The sequence below is a fragment of the Mustela erminea genome, chromosome 14 (genome assembly GCF_009829155.1).
Source record: "Mustela erminea isolate mMusErm1 chromosome 14, mMusErm1.Pri, whole genome shotgun sequence".
Lineage (NCBI taxonomy): Eukaryota > Metazoa > Chordata > Mammalia > Carnivora > Mustelidae > Mustela > Mustela erminea.
The window spans coordinates 67,003,607-67,030,326 of record NC_045627.1 but is presented as its reverse complement, the minus strand read 5'-3'; the positions used below and the strand labels follow the sequence as shown (position 1 = coordinate 67,030,326).

General features: G+C 55.0%; 1 protein-coding gene across 4 annotated transcripts in view; it reads left to right on the top strand.

The window, feature by feature from the left end:
• Positions 1-26,720, top strand: part of SH3PXD2A (SH3 and PX domains 2A) — a 231,778-nt gene that overhangs the window by 169,965 nt on the left and 35,093 nt on the right. For all 4 annotated transcript variants that reach the window (XM_032313658.1, XM_032313656.1, XM_032313659.1 and 1 more), the window contains one exon: positions 4,224-4,355. In XM_032313658.1, the coding sequence (XP_032169549.1) occupies positions 4,224-4,355 (132 nt within the window). The remainder of the gene's footprint in view (positions 1-4,223; positions 4,356-26,720) is intronic.

Here is a 26,720-nt window from a genome sequence, read left to right as displayed (position 1 = left end):
ACCCTCAGACCCTCAGAGTTGAATCTTCTGCTTTTGCATCATCTCAGGCAACTGAGGCCAGTGCCCTATCCTATGGCACCAGGCCTGGGGCAACTCTCATCAGGGAGACTCTCGTCTAAAGCACATGGCTGACTGGGGCCCTGCGCCCCACAAACATATCCAGCAGAGGCCAGGAATGAACACCATGGCTGGAGTAAAATCAGGGAGCTCCTGGAGGGTCAGAGATGATTGGGGAGAACTGGGGTTGGTGGAGGAAGGGAAGGCATTCCAGGCAAGGGGAACAGCTAAGGCAAAGGCTTGCAGGTAAGAACCCACATAGAACAGCGTGGTGGGCACATGATGCCCTCAGTATGCATGTTGAGTCATGAATGTGGCCTGGAACAGGTGGGTTATGTGTCAGGGAACCGGGGAACTCACGTTGTCAGAAAGACTGAACTTGAATTTGGCCTTTATTCTGTAGGCAACAGGGACCCATTGAAGGTGTTGGAGCAAGGGACTGACTTGGCAAAATTCTACTTTAGAAGTTTAGGTTGGCAGGCAGAATCAGGCCAAAGCCAGGGGTCCATCCAGGTGGTAGTTGGAGGAATGCAGGTGTGGGGAAGGGTTCCAGGGATCTGCCAGAGCCCAAGCCCATCCAGCCAGGGGCTCCGAGTGACAAGGGGCCCATCCCTGGACGAGACTGTTACAAAGTCCCCTTCCAACCTGGGAGGGCCTCTTCTCTCTAGAAGGGGTAGAGCCCTTCTCTGTGCCTCTGTCAGACCCTCCCCGTCTAGAGGCTGGAGGATTCATCCATGGCCCTGCCCCTCCCTCCTACTTTGGGCTGACTCCTCCAGCCCCCAATTTTCCAGGCCTTGGCTGGGAGGAGATCCAGAACAGCCTCTGTGGGATGACATCACCCACCGGCCCGCCTGCCGAGTGCTTTCTCATCTGGATACCTGCTCGCAGCGCACGCCTGCCCGGGCAGTCCTGGGCAGGCAATGTCCTGAGAGGCAGATGCCAGAGAGAGGGAGCTGGGAGTCTGCCCGTGCTAAGGAAGGGGAGAGCAGCCAGGAGGGCAGAGTGTCTGTGTGTCCCTCTCTCTGTCCCACAGCCTTTGGGACAGCCTCCAAGAGGTGCCACCGCCTGTCTTCTGTGCTCTGGAATCCCTGGAGAACATTCTCTTTTCTACCTGGGTCCCAAAACGTCAGTCTTCAGAACGCTTAGGCCAAGTTTCCAAGGGGCTGGGAGGGCCAGCGCGGCGAGGGCGGGATTTTTCCCCTCTTTGAAATCTTGCCTCAGATTTCCTTGGCTTGGATTAAAGTAAGCTAAGGTCTCTCCACTCCCCAGCACCCCAGCTTGTCCTCTTCAGCAGCTCCTAGCCACAAACTCAACAGTTCTTGCTCTTCTGTGCCTCTGTTTCCCCATCTCCCCTTTCCTCTTTCCACAGTTGTCTGGTTTTCCCAGATGTCAGAGGTGAGGCCCTGCCTGGTTTAGCTCTAGTGGCTCAAAACAAACCACTAAATCACTCCGTTCATCTGTCTGCCTGTTTATTTCATTCATTCATTTTGCGAACACTTGCTGAATGCCTGCTACCTAATGGGCCCGGTGTCCTGCTGAACAGACAGACGTAGCACCAGTCAACAAGGAATCCACACTCCAGTTTAATGAAAACAAGGCCAAGGCCTGGAGATAGGGTGAGGCAGGGTCCCTCTGGGAGCCAGGGATCAGTGGCTCTCTGCAGGTGGCATATAGTAGGAGAAGTTCAGAACATAAGCAACCCCCTGTCTGGTGAGTGTGGGTTTAAGTCCCAGCTGTGTGACCTTGGGAAAACTTACCCTCATAAGCCTCATTCTGCCTATGTATAAAAAATGGGTCTCTAACAGAACCTACGACGTAGGGTTGTTTTGAGGATCCAATGAGACAACAGAATGATGTGGTCAGGTGCTTGGCATCGTGTGGATCCATCAGTGAGCACCGGAGAGTCTGCTGTTAATTGTTGGAATCATCTGGGCTCTTGGGATTTGGAAACTCTCTAACTCACTGGGAACTCCGCTTTTGTTTGTAGCCTGAGTTTGCCTTTCCCACAAACTATAGGGAGCCCCTGTATCTCACAGTGCAGGGGCTGGGCCTTTTTGCCTTAGGTTCACTGAAGAGGGGCTCTTGGCCACAGAGGCACCGCCGTCCCCCCAGGGGCACAGTGGGAGGCAGTTGCTGTCAGCTCCATGCCCAGCGCTGCCCCTCTCCGGCTGGCAGCAACAGGCGCAGACCTGGCTCCATCCCCGCAGAGTGGGCTGGTCCCGCTGCCCAGCTGTTGGTTGCATTTCTGCCTGAAATCTGATCCCAGCTCTGGTGGAGCTGCCTGGGGCTGTGCATGTGCAGATCCATGTGGCAGGGCTCAGTAGGGACATGGTCCCTTCTGGGGCTCCAGAGGGCTGAGCTGGGGCTACAGGGCCCCCACCTCTTGGGAGAAAACTGTGGGGCACTGGGTTTCTTTCCTTCACTTGCTCCCTGCCCTGGTCTAAGCAGTGCCTCTGCTCCCTGGCTGCACCTGGGAACCACGGGGGAGGAGGGAGTGTCCAAAAAACACGGACCAGTTAAATCTGGACTTCTGGGGGGTAGAACCCAGGCTTCGGTATTCTTTAAAAGCGCCCCCGCCCAGGCAATTCTGTGGAGCCAAGTAGAAGATCATTGTGCTAGAAGAATGGGTGTCTGGAAACAGAAATCATAGAGGCAGTTCTTTAACGGAAAGAGAGATGGGCTTGAACATAAAACCCTCGGTGAGTTTGGTTCTCTTCATAGCAGCTGTGTGTGCTGAGGCAAGTCTCTTGCCTTCTCTGGGCCTCTGAATTGTCTTTGGTGAAATGGGAAGGTAGAAGGGTTGTGGTGAGGATAAAACGGGACAGGCTATGTGCCTGACACAGAACATGTACTGAGTTAGACTCGGGTGTGTAAGGAATGTTACTGTAGGCCAAAGCATCAAGGGAGCCTAGGGACCCTCTCAGCCATTTCTATAGCCATGTAGGTGGTGTGAATCCGCTAGCCTTCCAGGAGATTGACAGATGTATAGGGTGGTAGACACATAAAGTGTGCTTGGAATTCCCTTTGGGCTGTGGCTGATCTGGGAAGGCTTCCTGTAGGAGGTGACCAATAGGTCTCTGGTTTATGGTTCCTTTCAGCTCCTAGCAGGACATGCCCTGTCTTAGATATTTGTCCCCATCTCTGGGAGCCTTTAGCCCATCTGCCCTCCTTCTGCAGAGCCCCACCTTTTGACCTTTCAACTGCCAGGGGCGGCTGGAGGCTTCCCAAAGCCTGACCACAAAATCCAGCACTAAAAGGTAGAGGGCGACTGAATCAGTCTCCATGTGGCCAGAGGGCAGCAGCCAGGCTGGAGTGAAGCTGGCCTCAGCCTCCTGTGTCTGCACCAGGCCCCTGGGCTCAGTGGCAGCGCCATGGTGAGCCGAACTTGAGGAAAAGTTGGCGGGGGGCGGGTTGGGCTCGCCTGGCTGCTGGCGCTGGGACTTTCTTCTTGGGTTTCAAGTAAACAGTCTCAGCCCTCCTCCCCCTCCCCTGCCTCCACCCCTGGCTCCTCATTCGATGGGTCTCATGTGTTTCTATTTAAGGGTTGCGAGTAAACCCCAGTGATTGGCGGTCTCAAACCTTCTTGACTTCTCGCCTGGGCCCCGGGCTGTGGAGACTTCTCTCCTGCTTGCTCCCTCTCCCTCCCGAGGGGAGGACCGCTGCCTCTCTTTTCCTCTGGGTTCACAGGGGCTGGGGGAGAGGCACAAGCCCTCCTCCCTGCCTTGCCTTTCTTTCTCTCCTCTGCTCGGCCTCAGCTCTCATGGGCGGCCCTCGCGTCCCGCCCCTGCCAGCCGAGGGGTCTGGGGAGACCACGTCCGCACCAGGCCTCTCCTCCCGCTCGCTCGTGCCGGGCTGTGCCTGACTCATCGCAGCGGCGGGCTCTTCCTCTCCGTTTCCCGTTTCCCGGGGCCTCCGCCTGTCCCCAGCTGTCTCCCCCCACTCCAGCCCAGCTCCCCATGTCCCCCGGTCCCCGCGGCGCAGCGGGCCGGTGTGGGGCCTTGCTATATGGCCTGTCTTTGGGGCCCGGCGAGCTGCGAGCCCTGGCTACGGGCGGCCCCTCGGAGCGGCGCTGGCGACGGAGCAGCCTCCCCCGATGGACAGGGGGCGCCCCGGCCGCGGGGCCATGGCCGGCCGCTGGCTCACCGCGTGCTTTCTGCCCTCGCCAGGTGCCGACACCAACGCCGAGCCCATGATCCTGGAACAGTACGTGGTGGTGTCCAACTATAAGAAGCAGGAAAACTCGGAGCTGAGCCTCCAGGCCGGGGAGGTGGTGGATGTCATCGAGAAGAACGAGAGCGGTGAGTACCCAGATGGGCGGCCTGACTCCCGGGATGGGCGGACAGAGGGACAAACGGACAGATGGACGTCTGGCTGGTTTTGTTCTCTCCCTCCTCCCCCACCTCTGCAGCTGTACGTTATTTCCATCTGGTGGGGGAGAGGGCTGAGGAGGCCAAAGTTTCCCCTGTTGGTCTGGGCCGCGGGCCAGCACTTTGCCTGGTGGTGGAAGAATGTCTCCCCGGCTCGGGGGAATGAACCGGCTTGTGGGCACGCAAGGCCAGGGCGGCAGAAGCCGCTTCAGCGGCCCGGCCCCTGTTCGGCGGTCCCCATGCCCACCGAGGCCGCGGGGAAGGTAGCTCCTGGCTCAGGGGCGTCTTCGCGTGGCTTCCCCCGTTGGTGCCATTTTCCAAGCTAGGGTCCCGGCAGGGGCCAGAGAAGCCAGCTAGCTGGTGGGGAAGGCCGGCTGTGACGTCAGTGTGGGGGCCGCGGTTCTTGGGCCCCACGCGGGCTGTCTCAGGAAAGCCTAGGCCTGTGGGGTTTGGCTAGCGGCTGTCTGGTGAGCTGACTGCCCCCTGCAGAGCTGAAGGCCACTAGGACTTGGGAGGAGGATCCGGACGGGAAGAAGGGGGCCGCGGAAGGCCCTATGGCAGCCTCCCTATCATTGGGAGCTGAGGCTTTGTCTCATCTGGGGCCCCGCCCGTGGTTCTCCAGGAGCTACTGGTTCCACGGTCCTCACCGGGACCACAAGTGCAGCTGGCATCTGTGCAGGTGTGGAGAGGAGGGCCTGAATCAGTCAGTGTGAGCTGCGGGAGATGTCCAGCAGCAGTTGCCCGCATGCTGTTGGAGCTTGAATTGGTTCCTGGGCTGTTTTGTTTTGGTTTCAGTTAGCTACAGGGGAAGCTCCCCTGTACAGGATCCTCTTTGGGCAGTGTTTGGACACTCCCAGAGGGGAGGGGCCTGTTTTCTTTTTCCTGTCCTACTCTGTTCCCTTCCAGTATTGTGAGCCCTGAAAGGAAGGAGACCAGAGGATGATTGTACCCATACTACAGATAGAGTAACTGAGGCGCAGACAGACTGATGAGACGTGAGTCCTCTGAGGGCGAAAGCAGAACAGGGACATTCCTGGATCCCCAATTCCTATGTCTGTGGGCAGCAAGTCAAGGTAGAGATGCTGAGGAAATTCCAGCAGACCTCCTGGGGGAGGTGAGCTCAGGCTCCTGCTGTAGGAGGCCCAGGAACTGTGCTCCCTGAGAACAGTGCTGTGATGCCATCTTAGGTTGGGACTCCTGGCCCTCTGGGTCTGGGGTTTTCACAGACCTTTCAGAGAGGTCAGGCTTTGTCCTTGTGCTTGGAGTAATGGGCAGGGTAGTTGGCAGAGGCTGTCCCCGCCCGGCAGAGCCACACCGCTAGCCTAAGGCCTGAGCCCTTCACCCCAGGTGCCCACACTGGTCTCCTACCTGCACACCTTTGCCCTCATACCAGCCCTACCTACCTGTTGCCACCCCTCACCCCACTTACCCCCTACCCCCGCCCCCAGGAAGCTAGAGTTGTCACAGGGGCCTGGCTCCCTGAGCACCTCCAGACCCAAAGGAAGGGATCTCTGATGGTGGAATTGGAGGCGCCTGCGGAGAGATAAATGTTTTGGAACTTGTTCCAAGGGGAAATGGTCTCACTTCTCTGTATAAGGTCAGGGCTGCTAAGAAGTAGAGTTCTGGCTTAGAGACCCTCCTGCTTCCTGCCTTGCCTTGTGTCAACAGCGCCGCTATTGGCCCACAAGGTTCTGGGCACCAGCCACTGGCCAGGGTGGAGAAGACCCCACACAAAAGGAAGTCAACATGCTCTGAACCTCTGATTCCCAGGGATGTCCTCCCTCTACCTTCCTATCCCATACCCAGGATTCTAGGACTCCTTGGAAGCCTTGCCTAGTTGGGGAGGGGGGGTGGGCGGGGCTTGACACAGTGAGGGCCTGGAGAAAGCATAGAGACCCCTCCGCTCCTGAGGAGTCCCTCATGGCTGTGTGAGGGGCTCAAGCAGCCTGACTCCGCCGTCTGACACCCAGACCCTCTGAGACTGCTACTGTCCCCAGAAGCAGGACTCTGCCCACCACCTACCGGCTGGGTGGCTGCAAGTCCCTTAATCCCTCTGGGCCTCAGTTAACCCTTCTGTACAATGGAGATAATTTGGTGGCTGCTTAGAAAGAGGAGTTGGAGTAATGAGCTCACGAGCCCTCTTCGAAGTTCTGAACTGCCATGGCTGGGAGCCTCTTTGGGAGCCTGGGTGTCAGGTAGAGAGAGCCTCCCCGAACAGGTTGTCTCTCCACCTCCAGGACTTTTGTATCTTTGCTTTTGGTGGACAGAGCTGCTCGGCAGCGGATGTTTGCCCTGGGACCCTGGAGTGCTCTGTCCGCCATGCAAACCCGCACTGTCTGGTGCTGGCAGAAACCAGGGGGCCTGAGGTGAACCGCCAGTTTAACCAGAGAAACTAAGTGGGTGGAGGGGAGAGAGCAGGAGGACCAAACTGCAGATCCCTGGGACAGTGGTTTCGCAGTTCATGGAAGCCCTACGGCTGAGGTGGGGGAGGGGAGGTGTGCTGTGCATCCTGTAAGCTGGCTTTGGAAGGAGTGGTGAGTGAGGCTTTTGAACTCTGTAACAAAGACCCAATTGTTAGGCCTCTGACCTTGGGACATGGTGGGCGTGTTAAGGCATTTCCACTCCCAATCGTTGGGGCACCATCCCCACCCCCCAAGGCCTTGCCTTACCCCGGGAGAGCGGGGACTCTGCCTGCGTCCCCTTCTCTGGAGGCCAGAAGTCCCTAGAAGATCCATAGAGGGGTCCACCAGTCTCCGGCTCTGCAGACTGGGACCACAGCCTCCAAGCCGTTTGAAGGTGTGGTTGTGCCAGGGCTCCATGATCTCATTGGTCTAAAGAGCGTTGTGTCCAGAAGGCAGCTCAGAGTCGGTCAGCTGTAAACACCTGGTACCACGGGTTATGTCTCATTTTATTAGAATCAGGAAATGACCCCACGCGGTAGAAGGCTCTTTAAAAATTTTGTGGCTGAAGTAACAGGCTGAGCGTTTAAGTCATTTTCTTGGAGTCCAACAGCTGAGATCTCTGCCATCTATAGAGGACATAGGGGGAGAGCGAGAATGGACTCATCCCCGGTAGGGTCACCATGAGTTGGTGACACTGCAGGCTGGGGGAGATGACCCCAGGTCTCCGTGGAACAGCCGTTGTAGAAAGGTGGCTCTGTGTCCCGCTTTCCAACATGGTGGTCATAAATTGTGGGAATTCGGCTTGTTAATTATTCCTTTGAACTTGGGGCCAGGCCACAGCTGAGAGGATCTGAGCACTGAGGACAAGCCTGTTCCTATGAATGTAGGTGGACAGAAGTCATGGACTCCCAAAGTGCGACCTGAATGGCTTCAGGGAAAGCCTTTTTGACCAAGCAGTGGGCCTGGGGCTGAACCAGAAAGTCCTCCTTTTCTCCATTCATGAACAGGGGCGCATCTAGCAGAAAGATTGAACAGCTTTGCTTGTTTGGACAAGCCACTGTCCTCTTGGCTTGGGAACCCCTCCCCCTTTCCCACAGACAGCAGTACCTGAGATGCCCGCTTTATGGGACATTCTTAGGCCTCAAAGACTATGTTGGCTTCAGCTTTAAGCAGGTACAATCTGATCTGACATCTGGCAGGACAATGATGGCAGGATCCCAGCTACTCTGGTCTCTGTGTGGAGCAAAGCTTGTCTCTAACTTTCCAGGATTGCTTCCTTCTTCTTAGGACTAGAGGCCCGGGGAGGACATGGGGCTATGAGTCACCAGATGCTCATTCTTTTCCTGCCTCTGCTTTCCTTCTTGGAGTCTTTGTTTCTTTCCTGGCCCCAGCATGAAAACACTGGGAGTTCTTATACTTCTTTGGAGGCACAGAGTTATAGGACTAAGACAAAGCATTGTGCTGGCAAGGAATTTTGAGCTCCACTGGTCCATCCAGGTGAGAAATTGTACAGGTGAAAACACTCAGTCTTGGGGCGTTTACACATCTCATTTCAAAATCAATGCTTTAGTCCCAACTGAATAGTGAGCAGAGGGCAGAAGTCCACTCAGACTTGCTCAAGAGACTCCTGAAAGGCTGCAGAAAAATCTTACCGAACCTTAGGTTGGTTCCAGCCTCACAGGAACCGGGAACCAAAGAGTGGTCCGAGCCAGCTCAGCCTTGTTTGTCTCTGTCTTGCTCTGGAGTGTACCAAGTAGAGGGAGAGCCCCCACGCCCCGCCCCGGCAACTTTTCCCTGCAGAGCAGCTTGCCTTCTCCACTTAAAACAGCAGCCTATTCACCTGCTGCTGGTCTGTCAGGCCCAGACCGCAGGGCTTTTCAGTGGAGGTAACTGCCACCCACTCACTATAGCTTCCAGTTCTCTGAGTTCAAAATCTGAAGTTCGAATCTCAATCTGGTTGGTTCCTGGCTGGCCAGTGATTCGGCAGACCTTCGATCAGGTGTCCTACCCCAGGCCCCTCAGCTGTGTCCGGGAGAAGCCCCATGGGGCATAAGCATGGCTGCCTAGCCAAGCTCCTTGGTGGGGGCTGTGGGAGAGCAGGTTTGAAAGAAAGGAGATCTCAAGGGGTAAGGTACCCAAAAATGTGCTGAGCTGCCAATCAGGTTATGTGTTTAGCAGCTGCGTGTGGGGTGGAGAAAAGAAGAGTAGGGAATCTGAACACTAGGTTTAAGATCTAATGCTACCCTGACTTTGCGAGGTACATAGGAATCCCTTGGTTTCCTGGTGAGTGTAAGGGCGTCAGCGATGCACAGTGCATGGGCGTGTCTGGAGGGGGCATCTAAGTAGCCGTGTATTGCTTGACAGAGAAGACAAACTAATAAGCTTTTCTCTCAGATTTGTGTGTCGTGTTGGTGATTGTGTACTGTCCAAGGTAATGCATTCTCCAGCCTTTTGTGTTCTGTGGGTTGGAATCTTTTTAACATGGAGGGATGGATCACTTCAGTAACTTTGATATTTCCTGATGAACATTGTTATAACTTATTCTGTATGGGCGTTTTATAAGGGAGAAACCTATTTACATGGCGTTCATTTATCTAGGCATTCATTCACTTCACAATACCTCCTTTCGAATACCTCCTTTGTCCCAGGCCCCGTGCTGATGGCGTGCAGAAGGCAGAAGGCAGAAAGGCAGAAGGTTTCTGCCTTTCTGCAGCTTAGACTCTAATCAGCCTGAGCATGCTGGGTCCTTAAGGGGCGGACTGTACTGTGAGGCTGGGGGAGCTTCTCCGACTTGCTAATGTCTTCCGTAGGCTTCTCTGAGGAAGCTTCTGTGTCATCTGCTTCAATTATGGGCTTACTAAGGAACCACCTGATTGCTCATTCAGACTGCCAAGCTACCGCAGAAAAGAGCTATCCCCATAAAGACAGGATAGGCTGTTTCTAGAAAGACAGGTAATTGTAGCCTGCATTGCAGATAAGTCAACTAACACTCTTAGCTCTGCCACAGCCTTTTAAGTTTGGTTCCAGTGAACCAGCCGCCATCTGCTTGTGGTAACTGGCCCCCGTGAGGTCTTTCCCAGCTGTCAGACAGCCTGGGTCCTCCGACCTCTCTTCTCTTCCGAAGTATGGCGCGTGCATGTTCCTGCTGAGTCAGCCTCACCAGCGATTGCAAAATCCATTCTGGTCTAAGACGGTCTCCAGCTTTGCAGTTGTTCCTGCCTCACGAACCTGGCTGGACGGGGAAGGGCCACGGAGCATAAATCCTGGAGCAGAAGCTGGCATCCTCATTCCCCCTGGGCCCCCTGAGCCCAGCTTGCTTCACTGCAGACTCAAGATTGTTTTGAGAATGAGATTGCAGGATAGCCTAGCGATGACAAATAGGGACTTCACCTTAAATAAGCCTGGTTTTCATTTTGGCTTGGTACTGGCTAGTGGCGAGCCTGGGAAAGTTAGTTGCGTCTTCTAAGCATCCGTTTCCTTCCGTGTAAAATGGGGATAATTGTGTCTACAGCCAGAGGGTCGATGTATGCCAGTTCAGAAGGGATTCAGTGCTTGGTGCGGGGCCTGGCACGCGCTAAGTGCTCAGGACGTGGTAGTCACCAGGAGACTGCTGGACAAGGGCAGCCCCGCCACAGACTGATCCTAGGGCCCATGGCAGGCCAGTTTTCCTCTTATGGCCTCAGTTTCCCTGTCGGGCCGGAGAATGGGTTGCACTTGTAGGGTCTGAGGAGTCTCTCAGCCCTCCTGGTTTGCGAGGTTGGGTTGGGCAAGCAGGGAGCTTACTGTGAGCAGTGAAGCCCTGAAACCATGTTGGAGACCAGAGTTGCCCCTTTGGAGCCCTGGCTTGGGTAACTGTCCTTGCCCCAGACCGTGACAGGAAAAGTTGGAGACAAAAGTCAAATTCCCACTGGTGACCCACAGGCAGTACCTTCACAGGGCCGTGACCTTCAAGCAGGGCTGAGGGAAGAGGAGTGTCTTACCCATGACCCCCTCATACTGGCTTGACGTCACCCCGTGGCTCTGTTGCAGGGCACAGAGCTGAAGTACGGGGGCCGGTAGGGGCCTCATGGGAGTTGGAGACATCGAGCTGGGCCTTGGAGAGAGGGGCTTAGGTGGGCTGAGAGGTGAAGGAATTCCAGGTCCCTACGAGGGGATACCAGGTGGAGGGCTGGGCCTGCCGGGGTGAGACCAAGGCAAGTGTCTGGCCGCCTCCAGCACATGTGTCCTGATGAAGAAAGGGGACACTGGGCCACAGTGGAGCGGGGAGGAAGAAGGAGGCCTCGGGAAGCTGTTGAGCCAGAGAGGGATGCAAGCATGGTGGCACTGGAAGCAAGTGGTCCAGCTCGGGGGAGGAGGGCGGCAGGGGAAGGTGTCTCCGGACACCTGCAGTGGAAATCACTCCTCGAGTGAGATCAGCATGGGCTGTTATCAGGGAGGTGTCCAAGGGCTTGTCAACACTGAGGGCAGCAGGGGCCAGCCACCTGCCTGGAGCCAGCAGCCAGATGGCTTAGGGTGTGCAGGGAACCATGGCCACCAGGGCACTGCTGTGTCTCTCCTCCCCCTGCTTGGGTGGGGCCAGCGGGGCAGCTGGTCACTCTGACCGCATGTTGGCTCTGTGCACCCAGCATGTCCTAAGGCCATTACTCTTAAACGGCAGTTTTGGAGCAAAAGGTGTGTTGTAGCAGCGACCTCAGAAATCCAGCTCAAGGGCCCGAGTGATGCCAGCTGCCCCCCTCTCCGCCCCAGGGCAATGCCTGGCTGCCTTCCACTTTGGGGGCGCAAATAGGTTCACACTGAGTCTGTTCACGGGCGTCTCCAAAAGGCTGCTTTTCTGGGCTTGGACACCAAGGGAACACTTAAACCGCACACTGCCCAGACCGGAGCGAGGCTCATCTTCACGTGATCTGTCGTCCCTAAATCCAAACTAGTTGACTAAATGCCAGGCTAGGGTCAGAGGCGATGAGGCCAACAAAGGCCCACCCTCCTGGGGCTCCCATGGAGTGGTGAGACAGTCACAAGGAAACCAGAAAAATAACTTGAGATTTTTGCAAAGTGCCTTGCGTGAAGCGGGGCCCTATGACTGTGAATAAGCCGGGGGAGGAGGTGATAGGGTGCGGCCAGGGAAGGGCTCTCTGAAGGCCTTCCCTGCTGAGAAGGCCTGGAGCTCAGTGAGCCCAGGAAACCAACGGCTCCGTTGGTTTGGGGAGGGCGATGGTGAGTAAAGGCAGAAAAGTAGGCGGGGCCAGGTGGGACCAGGCCTAGGCATGTGGTTCTAGGTCTAACAGCCACCGCATCCCGGGTAGGGGTCTTGCAGTGTGGCCAACGGGTGACCTCCCTCCCCTCCCTGGACAAACCCCGGCCCAGGAGCCCAGAGAGAGCAGGTACCACTAGGTGTACCCAACACACATGAACATACGTGGCCTTTGTCGCCGGTGGAAGTGACAGGTCTCCCCGTGTGGCTAAAGTGTGGGGAAAGAGCTCCGCACACAGCATTCCCTCCACCCTTACATAACAGATTTCCACCCTGCGATTGTGGCACTTTCTGGGGAGTATCATTTGTCAGGACCTCAGGGAATTTGGGTTGAGAAATCACCCCTTGTTTTTTCCCCAGATGATCCCGCAGCCGTGTGATAGTACGGTCTCAGCATTTGGGTTTCCAGTAACTACTCGTGGTAGCAGGCTTGACCGCCCTCCTCTCTATCAGCATCTTTTCAGATTCCATAACCTCATCCTCTGCGTTCCCAGTGCTGACCCACACTCCCTTGTCGCATCACGGCAGGGGAAGCCGGGGTGACCCAGTTAAATCAGTCGCCCTGGGAAGCCTGGGAATCTTGGTGGGAACTGGTGTTCACTGGGACCAAGCAGAGAGCCGCTCGTGGCTCACATAACGCTCAGCATCCCTTCTACGTGCATTGAAAATGTGCCATATGGAATTCTTGGGGGGTTTTTTTGTTTCATTTAATTGTTTCAGCCCCAATTCCACATTTCCCTTCTGAGCCAGGCACTTTTTAGGCTCATGCTAAAATACATTTGCCTCCCCTAAGCTTTTATTGGACTAAATTGTGGGGAAGTGGCCCAGGCTCCATGGGAGGCGAGAGAAAGCCAAACTAAGGGAAAGAGTCTGCCAGGGACGGGCCATAAAGTGAGCAAGCCACGAGTAAGATTTCGAAATTGGTGCGCAGATCCCTTTCTCCTGTTACCTCAGGCCCATCAGCATTGCCCTGAGTGGCCCTTGGATCTCCCATGTCCCAGAACCTTGTGTTTTAAGGGACATTCTAAAGACAGTGGTCTGAAGCCTGCAAGACTTCTCTTCATTCCCCACTGGGGCCAGGTGGGCAGGGGGTGCCCTTGAAGAAGTTAAGGCTGCCTGGGGACAGCCTGCTCCTGCCCGCCCGTAGGGGATTTGGGACATTTTTTTCAATGTGACTTCTTTCTGAATCAGAATATTTTATGTTTTACAAGATACAGAACCATGCAGTTTGTAGACCTTATTGGTAAGATGAAGGGCAATTGTTGACATTGTCTCTCAAAGGTGGAAATTGAAACCCAGAGAGGTCAAGTGACTTGTCCCAAGGTGGCACAGTGGAGAGGTGGGGTGTGGACTTCAACATAAGCTATTTTTCCAGTTTTTGGAAATCTGGAAGTTTGCACATCTTGTGCTTGTGGATTTTACTTCTTTAGGGAACTAAGCCCCAGAGTGCTCTGCTGTATGAACTCCACAGACCACAGAGAGCAGGAGAGTAGAGATTGGTCTTGCTAAAGCCTTGGCTGGAATAGGAGAAAAGTGGTCAAAAGGAAAGTTTCCTGCAGAAGAGCTGTGGGCATGTTCCAGGCTTTGGCTCAGCCTGGTCCGTGGCGGCAGGGCTGGACTGCATGGGTAGATGGATTAAAGGCATTTGTGAAACCTGCTCACCAGGGCCCTGATGGGCAGGACCAGGGGTATGAGGGTAGAGTTGGGCAGGGCCCTAGCCCACTCTGCTTCCCCCCACTTTTTTTTAAGATTTTATTTATTTACTGGACATAGAGATCACAAGTAGGCAGAGAGGCAGGCAGAGAGAGGGGGAAGCAGGCTCCCCGCTGAACAGAGAGCCCGATGCGGGGCTCGATCCCAGGATCCTGAGACTATGACCTGAGCCGAAGGCAGAGACTTAACCCACTGAGCCACCCAGGCACCCCTCTGCTTTCCCCTTTGTCCAAATAAAAAGACCTGTCCCGGCCCCTCCCCTCATCTGGCCAGACCCGGGAAGAATGGGCATCCTGCCTCACTCTTCCTCCCCCACGACATCAAGTGGATCTTAGCCCCATTTGAGTGACCTCCTCCATGCAGGGAGTGCTCCTAGATGGTGTGGTTTGCTTATTCCATCGACACACATGGAGGCGCCCTGTGCGTGCCCTCTGGCGTGCCTAGCCCCAGCTGCAGCAGTGGGCCAGAAGCAGCCATCCCTATCTTCCTGTCGCTGGGGGGATGGCATTCTAGGGTTCCCTCTTACCTGCAGGATACAGGCCCAGATGCAGCACATTGATCATTTTGATACGTACGTGCCAAGCGTGAGGCTGACAGCACAGTGTCGCTGGGTTAGGCGGTATCCCGGAGGGGACAGGAGGGCAGGATCAGAAGGCTGTGGGCTTCTGTGTATACTTTGGGTTCAGGAGCACCTCTGTTCCATGGTCGAGAAAGTCTCCTGGGGAAGTTGGGCTTCGAGCAAGTTGCGGAAGGAGGAAGGGTCTGCAAGCTCGGTGAACCAGGGTGAATCAGAGTGACCCTGCCAGGGCGCGGAGGGCGGGCCTGGGCCAGCGTTATTAGGCCACAGCACACAAGGCGGCCCACGAGAAGGTATTCATCTAGCAATGAGCAGGCTAAGGAGGGGTTTCAAGGGCCTTCAAGGGCCCCAAATGTCAGGGGAAGGAGAGCTTTCCCCCTTCCTTTCCCACCAAGCTGAGGGAGATATTTCTGACCGGGTGCCTGAACCTCTCCTTTATCGGAGGAGGAACAGAGTCCGACCAAGGGAAGCCCCCTGCCCAGCGTCACACGGCAAGTTCAGGGCCAGGCTGTGGCATAGCTGTGCGCCGTGCCTGCAGCGGTAGTGGTCTCTGAGGCCTTGCTGCCCTCTCAAGGCTGGGCACACCCCAACTTGCCCCCGACTGACTGAGGCCCCCTGACCCTGGGCCCTCAGCCTGAAAGCTAAAACCTAGAGGCTCCGGGCTCCGAAGTGCTTCCTACACGGCCCCGACCCTATACCTCCAGACATTGAAACAGACTGATTTTTCACACATTGTGACTTCCTTCTTGTAAGATCATCTTGGAAGCCCCGACTTGAGAATACGGACTCCCCACCATTGAGCAACGCCCCTTCTCTGGGCTGTCCCCCTGGCTGGCTGTGGGTCTCCCCCCATCAGACCAGGGGCTGTGCCCTCCTTGGCCCTTCTTACTCCTCCCCAGGAAGGTGTTGAGGCTGCTGTTGAGGTTGGCTGGGCCTCTGGTTCCGGGCTTTCTGGACACTCTCTTCTTATTTGTTTTCTGTTCTCCTAACTGGCGCCCTTGTGAGGCCACAGCCTCCTCTCTGCTCAACATGCTCACCGTGCTTGGAGCTGCTGTGATCGGGACGCACCCGCAGCAAGGCCTGGGGTCTTGGGCCCTGCACCAGCACCTGCAGTGTTGGCTACAGGCTTCTTCAAGGCCCGGCTCAGCCACATGGTCTCCCTGTGCTCCAAGGGGCTTTCCCCCAGTCCTAGCCACCCATGTCTTGCTCAAACCACTGGGTTAAGGGATTGCCAACTTGGCACAGTGGGAATGGGCCAGGTGCTGGTGTGCCCTCATGGAAGGAATGCCAGGCTTTGTAGAAGAGGCTCTCCGGTCAATCTAGGTTCCGAGCTCAGTTACCCACTAACCAGGTGACCTCACACAAGTCACTTTACCTCTCCGAGCATCATCTTTCCTCACTTACAGAATGGAAACGGGATGAGGGGTGAAGATAGTGGCCACAGCTGTGTTCCAGATACCAAGCACCCCATTCCCATGACCATCATGCTTTCACCAAAGCCAGGCAAGAAGCAGGCCTTCCATCTCCAGAGCTCCAGAGCTCCTAAGGTCCCTTCTAACCCCCCGGGGCTCTGAGAAAAAGCCAGTTTCAGCTTAGAGGGAGCAGGTGAGGGGAATCTGACCATGTTGGCAAGCCTTCAGCCAGCTCTCTCCTAAGCAGCCAAATGGGTCACTGGCTACAAACATGGCTGGGTTTGTAATGATGATCACAGGGCTCGTGGGCTCCTGGACACCTTTGGAATGGGCTTCGTAAGGCCAAATGCTTTGCAGATTAAATTTCCGGAGAAAGAACAGCTGAGAAAGCCTTGAGCTTTGCAGAGCTGTTTCTGTGCTATATGGCAGCATAAAGAGGGGTGTGTGTGTGTGTGTGTGTGTGTGTGTTCTCCCCTAATAAAAGGGGGGGGGTAAGCAAAAGAGGAAGATGGGCCAATCCCACCAATCCCAAGCCTCCCTCTCCCCTTCAATTTGCATCAGCCAATGGGACTGCGGGTGCTGCTGTGTTTTCCAGGCTGGTGCTGGTAACAGAAGGAATATGATTAGTGTTATGGAATTTCATGGTTGGGGTTGGGGATGGCTCCCCCCCACCCTTTTTTAAATAAATGTTTTGAGGAGTTGCCCTGGAGAACTGCAGAAAGCCGCGGCTGATGGACGTTTTTGGTCATGTCAGGCGAGGACAAGATTATCCAAGGGAGCAAGGGTGTCTCTCGCCTTCAGCCCGCTGCTGGGTTCCAGGGCCATCCTGCCAGAAAGCGAGCAAGGGGCCGTAATCACAAACAGGCCAGGATCAGTTACAACCAGAAGTATTAGTTTAGACTGTTGGCTTTGATGGGGGAAGAATGCGGTTTTCCTTGCCCCCCTCCCCGTCCTTCTCAAGTTAACAAGATCTGTGAAAGCAATAGTTCTGGGATGTCAAGAGAGGTCCGAATTCAAAGGCCAGAATTCAAATAGCGGGGCTCCCCCAGCCTCTGCTGATGTTGGAACAGGGGTGTGCCTGGCCCATTTCTTCTTGGGTGAACTGGAGAAGCCCAGAATCACTCTTGTCTGCCTAGGGCATCCTTACCTCCATTTTGCCCACCAAAATGGTGTCCTTGACCCTTCTGCGTACGTAAGCTGGCATTTTCTGCATATCTGCAGTGTACCCAGCACCGTGGGGAGGAGAGGGTAGGTGGGAATGTAATGAAAATAGCTTTAAAAAAAAAAAAAAGGAAAGAAAAGAAACTAATGGAGCTCTCACTGCTTCTAGCCTTGACCCAGCCCTGGGGGCACCCGTAACTCAACCCCCTCCCCTTCCTCAACCAGCACCTCCTGGTTGAGCACCAGATCTGCTTCTTCACACTTGGGGATAAACAGTACTGCTCCCTGGAGTGTGGACACCGTCAAGGGTGTGCTTCCCCCGTCATTGGTAACGGGAGCAGAACCAGGGTTGGCCAACACCTAGACCTCCTTGCCAACAGGGGAGGATTTTAACTGACTGCTCCTTGGAGGAGAGGAAGGAAGTTGACCTCATCCTTGGGGCTTTGCACGGGGAGGATGAACATCCAGAGCTCCTGCCCCAGTGCCTCCCTTAGAAGTGTTTAACCCCATTCTTCTGCCTCCCTGCAACCAGATAGACCCCCTTGCTCGGCCTTCAAGGGCCTCCACTGTTGGTAGGGCCCAAGCATCTTGGTGGCACTGTTGTGGCATCTGGCAGCAGGAGCATTCTGGATCCCAGAGGCCTAGCCTGCCTTCCCTAACCTCCATCTGTCAGCCTCCACGGGGCCATCCCAGCATCTCCAGGCCCTTGGATGAGAAAGGTTTCAGGGTGGTTTCAGGGGTGGGGGGCCTGAAGGGATTCAGAGGCTGGTTGGGTGGGATGTTCACATTCTAGGCTGAGGGATAGGCCAGAGCTGGGGGGCTGGAAATGATGCCGATATTACTCACCCACTAGGGGGTGTATTTCTAGCCTGCCGTGGCTGAGGGTTGAGTCTCCGCTGAGATGTCTTGGGCCTGTCACTGCCGAGACTTATTCTGTTAAAGGACAGAGATCTTCATGGCCCACCCTGACCCCCAAATTTCTGTTAACTTACTCTGTGTAGGCCTCCCTACCTGGGAACCACTTGTAAGATGGAGTCTGTCCTCCAAGGGCCCTGAAGTCCATAGGGTGACCCCGTGGAGGCTGGGAGAAGATCGTATGGAGGAGAGGCTAATCCAATGACTTCCCATCTTCCTACCCCATCTCTCCACCATCATCTACCGTGGTGGCACCTTGATCAAAGACTGGCCCTCATGCAGATTGGAAAAACCAAAGCAAGCAAACAAGCAGAGCTGAACGAGGAAGACTTGGTCATGGAGCTCATGGTCAAATGGGGAAGCTTCCCCTCTTCTGACCCAGATGAGGGGACTGTGGTTGTTTCTATGTCACAAGGCATGCGGGGGACTGTCTTTGGGTGTTGGGGCAGGGGGCACCAGAGACCGACAGGGCAAAGGTAGGAAGAGCTCCATCACTGGCTGGTTCTCATGGATGACAGTCACACTGCCTGACCAGTCACCAACCATGCAAGTCTTGAATGACACACGTGGACCTGGGGAACCTCTGGAGCATCTGGGCTAAGGGCAAATCTGTTTTGTGCATGGCCTTTTCTCTTTGGATTTGAGTAGGATCTATACTCAACCACCCCTTAGGAACTAGCAAGACAAGATGGTACCCAGAGACAGGAGAGAGATCGAAAGGGAAACAGGACAGGAAAAGCTCAGGGAGAGAACCTAGTCCTAAATTACCACCAACCTGGCTGGGGCTCCAGGATGGTTATCCCAGCATCCTGGTGTTTTGGGCTCAAGTTAATTTACTTGCTGCTTTCTAGAGACCCTTAATATCGGAAGCTATAAGAAGGCTGAGAAAGGGACGGCTAAAGCTTCTCCTGTGTGTCAGGCAATGAGCCAAACCCCTTTCTTCCTGTAACCACCACCACTGCCCTATAAAGCACAGGTATTGTGACTTCCATTTATGAGAAAACGAGGCCCAGAGAGTTCAGGAAATCTGCCACCTTCTTCCCTGGACACTCTGCTGCCTCCTGGTTAGTTCTCTCTGGCTCCCCAGGCAGTGAGTAGGGCACCATGGTGAAGGAAGCTGTTTGTGGCCCAACCTTCTCCCTTCCCCTCTCTGGGCTTGGAGGCACCAGATCTCTGGGGCTGCCCCTTCCGGAGCTCCAAGTGTCCACCAAAGAGGAGGGCTCTGTGTTTTCTGTAGGCCTGGTAGAGGCCTGCACCAGTCAGTGGGGCTGCTTTGACCGGGCTTGCCACCAGCAGCCCAGCCCTCTGCATTCCTCCAAGAGCCTCACCCAGGGCGTGGGCTTGTCCCTGGTGCTTGGCCTGTGGGACCTCCCTGAGCTTTGCTCTTCCGTTCCTGTGAGGGGAGAGGCCCAAATGGAAATGACCCAATCAGGTATACAAGCACACTGAGAGAGAGAGCCACCTGGTGGGAGTGTTAGCTTTGTGGGTAATCTCAGGCAAGAGATGCAACAAGCACCAAAAATCTCCTGGTCTCAGGTTCCTGGGGGCAAATCCTCCTAGGTGAGCCACATATTTGGGGGGCTGGAGGAGGGAATGCCACCCAGGGGCTGATTCACAGTACTGGACTCGATCAGGGCAGAAGACCCCAGGCCAGAGGGAGGAGGGCTGGAAAGAAGCCCACTGCAGACCCTGCACTGACCCCATAGCTGGACTGGAGAGCTACTTGAGGATAAGGAAGCAGGAGAGACTGCAGTGTGTGGTTGGAGAAGCCAAGAAGAGAGGAGAAGTCTTATGCACATGTGTCATGGCATTTCATTTTCAACAACATTTACTGACCCCTTCTTTTTCTGAAACACAGAACCTGACCAGGGCTTGAGAGGATGCCAGGATGAGCAAGACTTGGCCTTTGTCCCCAGAGAGCTCTTGGTCTAGCTAGGGGAGGCAGCCAACACAAACCTAAGGTCGGGGTGCTGGGGGAGCACAAGGGCAAGAGAGCAAAATACAGCTGGCAAGGATTCACGGGAACATGGCAAAGGCAGTGGCTTTGAAAGACAGGGCCTGGGCACAGCGACCGATGGATCCAGGAAACCCACACTTGTGGGGTCTGCTGGTTGTGCACAGTAAGAGCAAGATAGAGGGCATTTCCTCCCAGGCTGCATGGAAGGCTTGTGTTCAGAATCTGCTCTGCCTTTGGGGAGACAGTATGTGGCCATTTTGATCCTCAGTTTCCATTTCTATAAAATGGGGGTAATATTTGGAAACCCATGTTGTGGTTACTGGGAAGGTTGGAAAAAAATGGTGAAGTGATATATTCATTTTCTCTTTCCTGATAGATGGGGAGGGGCAGTGTCTTGTCCAGTCTGGGGCAGTGACTTGTATCAGGGAAGTGGGGATAGGAGTCGCTTGGAATAACCCATCCGCCCCCATCTAGTTACATCTAGACTTTTCAAAGCTTTTTCCCCATCTGTTATTTCAGAGTGGCTCTCTAGGGCTAGGTAGGCCATGCAGCTTTGTTTCCATTTTTCAGAAGAAGAAACTGAGTTTCAGAAGGGTAAATTGTTGGCATGAGATCTCAAAGCTTGCTAGCAGCCAAGCTTGGATTTGATTCAAGGGGCTGCATATTCTTAACCCAAGGCTCCTTCTGCAAGTTCAGTGTTTCCCAGAGAGTGGGTCCTAGAAACATGTGGTGGTCACGGCATTAAATGGCATAGAATCCCGTCACAAGAAGGTTATGATCTTGACTTCTCTTTCACTCCATGTTAGGTCAAAGGTAAAGTGTCTGTTTGGGGCCTCTGTGTTGTTAACATTTGTGGACATTGCCTGCTTGTTTCAATATTTGTTAGAAAATCTGGCTATAGCCTTAGTGTCTTGCTAGAGCTCATCTTACTATCTTACTGGAGGTCTATAGCGTTGTCATTTCAGTGTATGCATTTTTTCACTTACCTATCTTCTGCTTACGCCAAGGAATATTGGCTTTCCGTGTCGTGTAGCATAGGAACATGCCTTTTTAAAGAAAAGATTTTATTTGTTTTTTTGGGAGAGAGTGAAAGCGAGAGAGTTCACAGAAGGAGAGGAAGAAGGAGAAGCAGACTTGCTGCTGAGTGGGGAGCTCGATGCGGGACCTGATCCCAGGACCCTGAGATCATGGCCTGAGCCTAAGGCAGACACTTAAGCGACTGAGCTGCCCAGGTGCCCCCCTCCCAAAATCCCTTTTAAAACATGAAGGTATTTCCATTTTACTCTGAAAGCACACACTAGTACAGGTACCCCTTGGATAGCTCCTCTGCATATCTAATGCCCAAGGTTCGGGCAGGGGAGTCATAGGACCCCAAGTGACACACTCCTAGGTACTCTCCTTCTGCCACAGTCTCCCAGAGTGACACCAGCGGCTCCCAAATTCCAACTGGGAAGGGAGCCTGGAAAAGCCTCAGCTCAGTATTGGTGGCGGCTGTTCCCCACACAGCGACAAGGAATCCACGTTGTCAGAGAGCTGTTGACGTCAGGCGGTACAGAATTTTGCAAGGCCTCTATTTAAAATTCCCCAGAAATTAAATCAGGAGGGTTTGGAGGGAGGAATGCCCTAGACAAATTGTGGAGTGGGTTTGTTTTGTTTATGGAGATGGTCTTTAAAGTTGAAATTGCCCCCGTTGTATTTTTGCCCCAATTGAAGAAGGGCTGAACTCAGCTGGGAGTGAGGGGAGGGTTGTCAGCCTAAGGCTTGTAGTTAAGGCCAACTCAGTTCTGGGGCCAAGAAGCCTCCATTGTTGGCAGAAAGAGAAAAGGGAAAAAATATACAAACTCCTCCATCTATACTTCTCAGGCACTGAAGTCAGCTAGTATAAAAATACAGATGACTCCTATTTCCAGAGGATTCCCTCCACTCTTCTCTCCAGACTGGAAACACACATAGAAGGTACTAGACACACTGCTAGGGTCTGGCCACCCTTTTCTCTTTGATTTCTCGCCACCGCCCTCATCAGCACACGCTATGTAATATACTAGTCTCACCAATAAGGACACTTCAGCCTCTTCATTCGGCCATTTGGAATGAAATATATCACCGTAGCCCTAAGTGGGCTTCCTAAAAATGTTGGCCACGCAACACCGTGGTACATGGCCTGACTTATGACGGTGCTAATGCTAAGTACTTCCATAACACACAGTGAGCAGACTTTGTCCTGTTCCCATTCCCGTCCAAGCCTTCTGATTTACCTCAGCTTGATGGTCCACTGTCTTGGACCCATCTCCAGTAAATCTCTTTTCATAACAAAGGGGGAACAGGCTATAGGCCCAGCCCTCTTCAGACTCAGCACAGCTCAGATTTCCTTATCGCTTTGTTCTTGGTAATTTTATGGTTGGGGCTGGTGGTCCTGTTTATTCATGGTGGTGATCTGAAGTTTCCTAAACAAATTATTTGCTTGAAGTTGGGGGGAAAAAAGGCCATTGCTTCAAGTATATATTTACGCTCTGAACCACAGTATACGTAGCACAAGGATATGGAAAAAGGCCTGCATAGCAGGGAGGCCTCTGAGGTTGAGAAACGCTGATCTGAAGTCCCTGTCTGCTGGCAAAGCCTTTGGGTAGGATCTCGCGCCAGAAAAATGAGCAGCCTGAGCGCCCTGCCTTGCCTTGCCATGTGGGCTTAGAGAGGAGGTGAGAGAGAGAGGCGATCTGGAGATGGGACCGGAAACCACCTGTTAGCCCCATCCTGGGTGGGGCGGGATGGAAGGGCCAGAAGGCGGGGTCGGGGGTGGGGAGGTGGGTGGGGTGGGGAGCGAGCCACGCCCATGCCGGCTGAGAACTGAATCCGATTTGTAGGCACCGTAGAAAGGAGAAGCAGAGAGAGGAGGCTGGTTTCCCTGGCTCATCTGTCTGGCGGAAATTGGGGGAACTAATGGAACACGTGGCATTGGTCGTCTTCTGCAAAGGAAGTGGCAGCTGGAGCCCTTCCTAAAGAGAGCTGTGTGCTTGGTTGCTGCCCAGGGAGTCAGCCCTGGGTGCTCATCCTGCTGCTGGCCCTTCTAAGCCTGGCACCACGGGTAGATCACCCATTCCAAGGGTCTCCTCGTGCAGCCTGAGATTTCCCAGACCTGGAGACAGATGACTCACTGAACTTGTGGTCCACCCAAACCCCAGGACCTTTCTTACCCTCACCCTTGAGTAGGAATGCCCACGTTCCCCAACTGCCCGGGTCCCTCCCAGGTGGCACCTAGTATTTCGGCAGAGTTGTGACTAGCACACTCCTTTCACGCCAGAACGTTTGCACGATCAGTTATAAGATGATAAGATTGCCTATCCTCTGGTCTATCTACCCTTTTCATCTTGTCACAGTTGACCTGTCATTACCATCTGTTCAGACTTTCAGGGAGCAAGGGTAGCTCCTGATCCCGGCACAGCTTTCAGCAAATGCAATGCTGCTCCCTGCTCAGCCCCTCTTTCCTCATCTTGGGACTGATGAAAACATGCAGCAGGACAGGCTCCCAACAGAGCCCCCCTCTAGGCTGTAGCCAGCGAATCATCACACGCTCTTTCGAAACGGTCCGCTCTCAGCTGCGAATCTCTCGGCGCAGCCCTGCCGCCCCCAGGGGGGTCATGAGAGCCCCAAGGCCTGGATGGCTCAGCTATGACACATCCCAGACCCGCCGGGCCAGCGGTTCGCTCGTTATCAGAAGCCAGCGGGGTCTGGCCCCCTTCCTTCCTGTTGTGTCTTTCTGCTCAGCGCTGTCTTGGGAATGCTCAGAACCCCCTCGCGGGCTCTCCAGCCATCCCTCGAGGCATCCACGTTTCACTCCATCAAGAACCAGCCTAGAGGTTGCCCATCTCTACTGTGGAATTCACCTTCTTTGGAAGTTGACACTTCTGCCTGTGCTGTGTCCTCTGGCCTTGCTCCTCTGTGTGTGTCTTCCTGGACCCGTGCTGGTGGCCTGGCGGGCTCTCTGTCAAGTGCTCTCCGGACCTGGTCTCAGCACAAGCTAATGAGAGGTTGTGGAGAGCAGCCTCTCAGTTTGGCCTCCATCCCCCGCAACACTCCCATCCCTTCTCCACAGGTCCGTTGGCCCACCCTGGGCAGCACTTTCTAGTGTGGGTACCCTGCTGCCTGAGAGAAAATGGCCCGGCTGTGAACAGGAGTCCCGCAGACCCCCTTCCTCTCTCTTGAGTCCGCCTCGCAGCACTGTGCCCTCTCTGTTTCTACTTACCTCTTGCTCTTGCCTGGGACATCAGGCAAGTTGTTACTGCTATTACCCTGAGCATTATTTCAGGCATCTGCCTGGGAGGCTCTAACCTACCTGATGGGATTCTCAGAAGCCCACTCCTCCCTTGTGACATTGAAGGTGAGCGGGCCCCAAGTTCCATCTGGCAAGATCCCCACCCTGGAGCACCATGGGTATTACTGGGTTGAGCCACACGTGCTCCCACCGCTCTGCCTGTCCTGTTTCCCCCACCAGGATGCCCCCTTCCTCCCCTCCTCTCCAGATGGGATCCGAGGTTCAGTTCAGGACTCTGGGAATTCTTCCCTGGCTACTCAGTTTCATCCCTGATGTCTATAGTTCCTTCAGCAAACGTAGCAACAACTGACACATCTGTGGCACGGAGCTGTCCGGCACACCCTGTTCTGCTGTTTCTGGAAGGGCCTTGGGCCATCTTGCATTCTCTACTTCACCCGGCCCCCACCTGCACCCATGCCAGGCACAGAACCAGGCCCCGCTTTCAGTAGAGACCAGCTAAGGTCAAGGGCCAATGACAGGGATACCAAGAGAGAGACTCTCCTTGAGACTCCAGACACCCAAGACCCACCTGCCTCCCTGCGCAACCCTAGCCCTACTCACTGAGGGCAGTGATGTCATGCTTCCTTCCTTAAAAATCTCTGCAGCTTATATTTCAACTTTAATAATAGCTCTTTGATGGGCCTTCCTGGGAACCAGGCCTGATTCTAAACACTTCTTGTAGGTTAACTCCTGTACCCTTTACAACGCTGGGCAATAGAAGTGCTACTGTAGGTCCATTTTACAGATGAGGAGATTGAGGCTGTTGGCTCAAATTCAAGCAGCCAGTTGGTAGCAGGGCTGGGACTGAAACACAGGCAGCCCGGCTCTAGAGTCCTTGCTTAAAACCACGCTTCTCTTGTACCTGTCATTTTATCACGTGCCCCCACTCTGCCTGTGAACATTCAGTAGCCAGGCTTTCTCCTGGGTGCCTCACCCATAGCCCCAGCCTTCTGGGCCCATCCAGTGAGCTGGGCGGGCTGAGTCTGAGTTGGGGGCGGGGGGCAGCCCAGTGCTTGCTGTCTTCTCGCCATGGACTCCACGGAGCCTTCCAAACTGACGTAGTCGCTTGTGCTCATGGTCTTGGAATCCGGGCCTCAGGCGCCCCGGGAAGGTTCTGGGGCCCCGCTGGCCTGAGAGCCCCATCTGGGGGAAGGGAGGGCCCTGGGCAGCAGAGCAGGGATAGGTGCCAGAGATGGAGCAAGAAGAATGGGTCAGGCAGGAAGGCAGAGGCTGTGGGGGCGCTCTGGGAGAGACTGGGGGAGCCCTTCCCCGCTCCTGTTTGCTTTGGAGTGAGGCGGCCGCGTGCTGTGAACTGGAGTGTGTCTTGGCAAGAGGCCTCCGTGACAGCCTTCTGGCCAGGGGAGGCCTGGCCGAGGGTGGGCTGCCTTTCGTTGTTCTTAAAGGCACAGCGTAATTATGGGCGGCCAGCCCTTCCAGTGTCTCTGGTCCCTCTCAGGTCAAAACCTCCCATCTGCCCCGAGGTCACAGCAAAGGGGTCAGGGCAGATCCAGGGCAGAAGCAGTCCCTGCAGGCCCAGCTGTGTGCCAGGTGTGGTGTGGCAGGGTCAGCAGCACGGTCCCAGGTGCCTGGCCAGGCCCCCTTCAGCACCCTTACCCTTCTCGGCACCACGCCCCCATTTAGGGCTCCCAAATCCTCGCTACCTTAACAACCCCCCCTTCACCCCCCCACCCCCTCACCCCCCCCCCCACTCCAATCCACTGCAGGGGAAGAATATGGGACTGCCTGGACAGGGCACTGTCAAGGGAGCTCGAGTCTGAGCCCATGCCGTGCCTCTGGGGTCCCTAGCTCTGTCCCCCATCCCACCCTGCCGGCACACCCTTGCCTCCACCGAGGCCCAGCCTTGCAGTAGCTCTCCAGGGACGCCTATTTCTGCCTGAACCTGTTAGACCCTGCGAAGGTCCTGGAGGAGGGAGCCTAAAGTCTGCTGGGCTCTCCCAGACTCGGAATTGAGATTCCCTGCCTGTCTCCCTCTGGAAGAGAACCCGGCCCTCTCCTGCTGGCCCCCGCACCAGGACACTGGCTGTGCTTGGGCTCATCCTGTGTGCCGTGCAGGGGGCAGGCGGGGAGAGCACCTGAGTAGCACCCCCATGTGTTCTCTGTAGCACCCCCATGCTGGAACGCCCAGCGCAGACGAGATGCTGGTTATGGAATACAGTGCATGTCACCGATGTCAGGCTGTCCCACAAGCAGATCGTAGTACCCTGGTATGACAAGGCCCTAGGGAGGCCAGCAACCTGTTCCAGGGCACAGCTAGGACATGGTGAAGCCAGGGTCCAAACCGAGGTCTTGGAAGAAGGACTAAGTTGTGCCCATGGGCTGAATTCTGGGGTAAGCTGGGCCAGGAAGGCAAGGGGCAGTCAGGGAAGGCCTCCTGGAGGACAACACCTTGAAGAACAGGGAGAACTTCAGAGGGAGAGGAAGGAGCAGGGTCCCCTCCCCCACCAGCTGTTTTGTCCTAGGCTGAGCTGTGACCTCAGAAGACTTTATTAACAACCTAATTGTGTGCAGCTGGCCTCCTCTGGCCCTAAAGAGCTCATTATCCGCTCTCTAAGGAGGCCATTGTGGCCTGGTCAGCCTG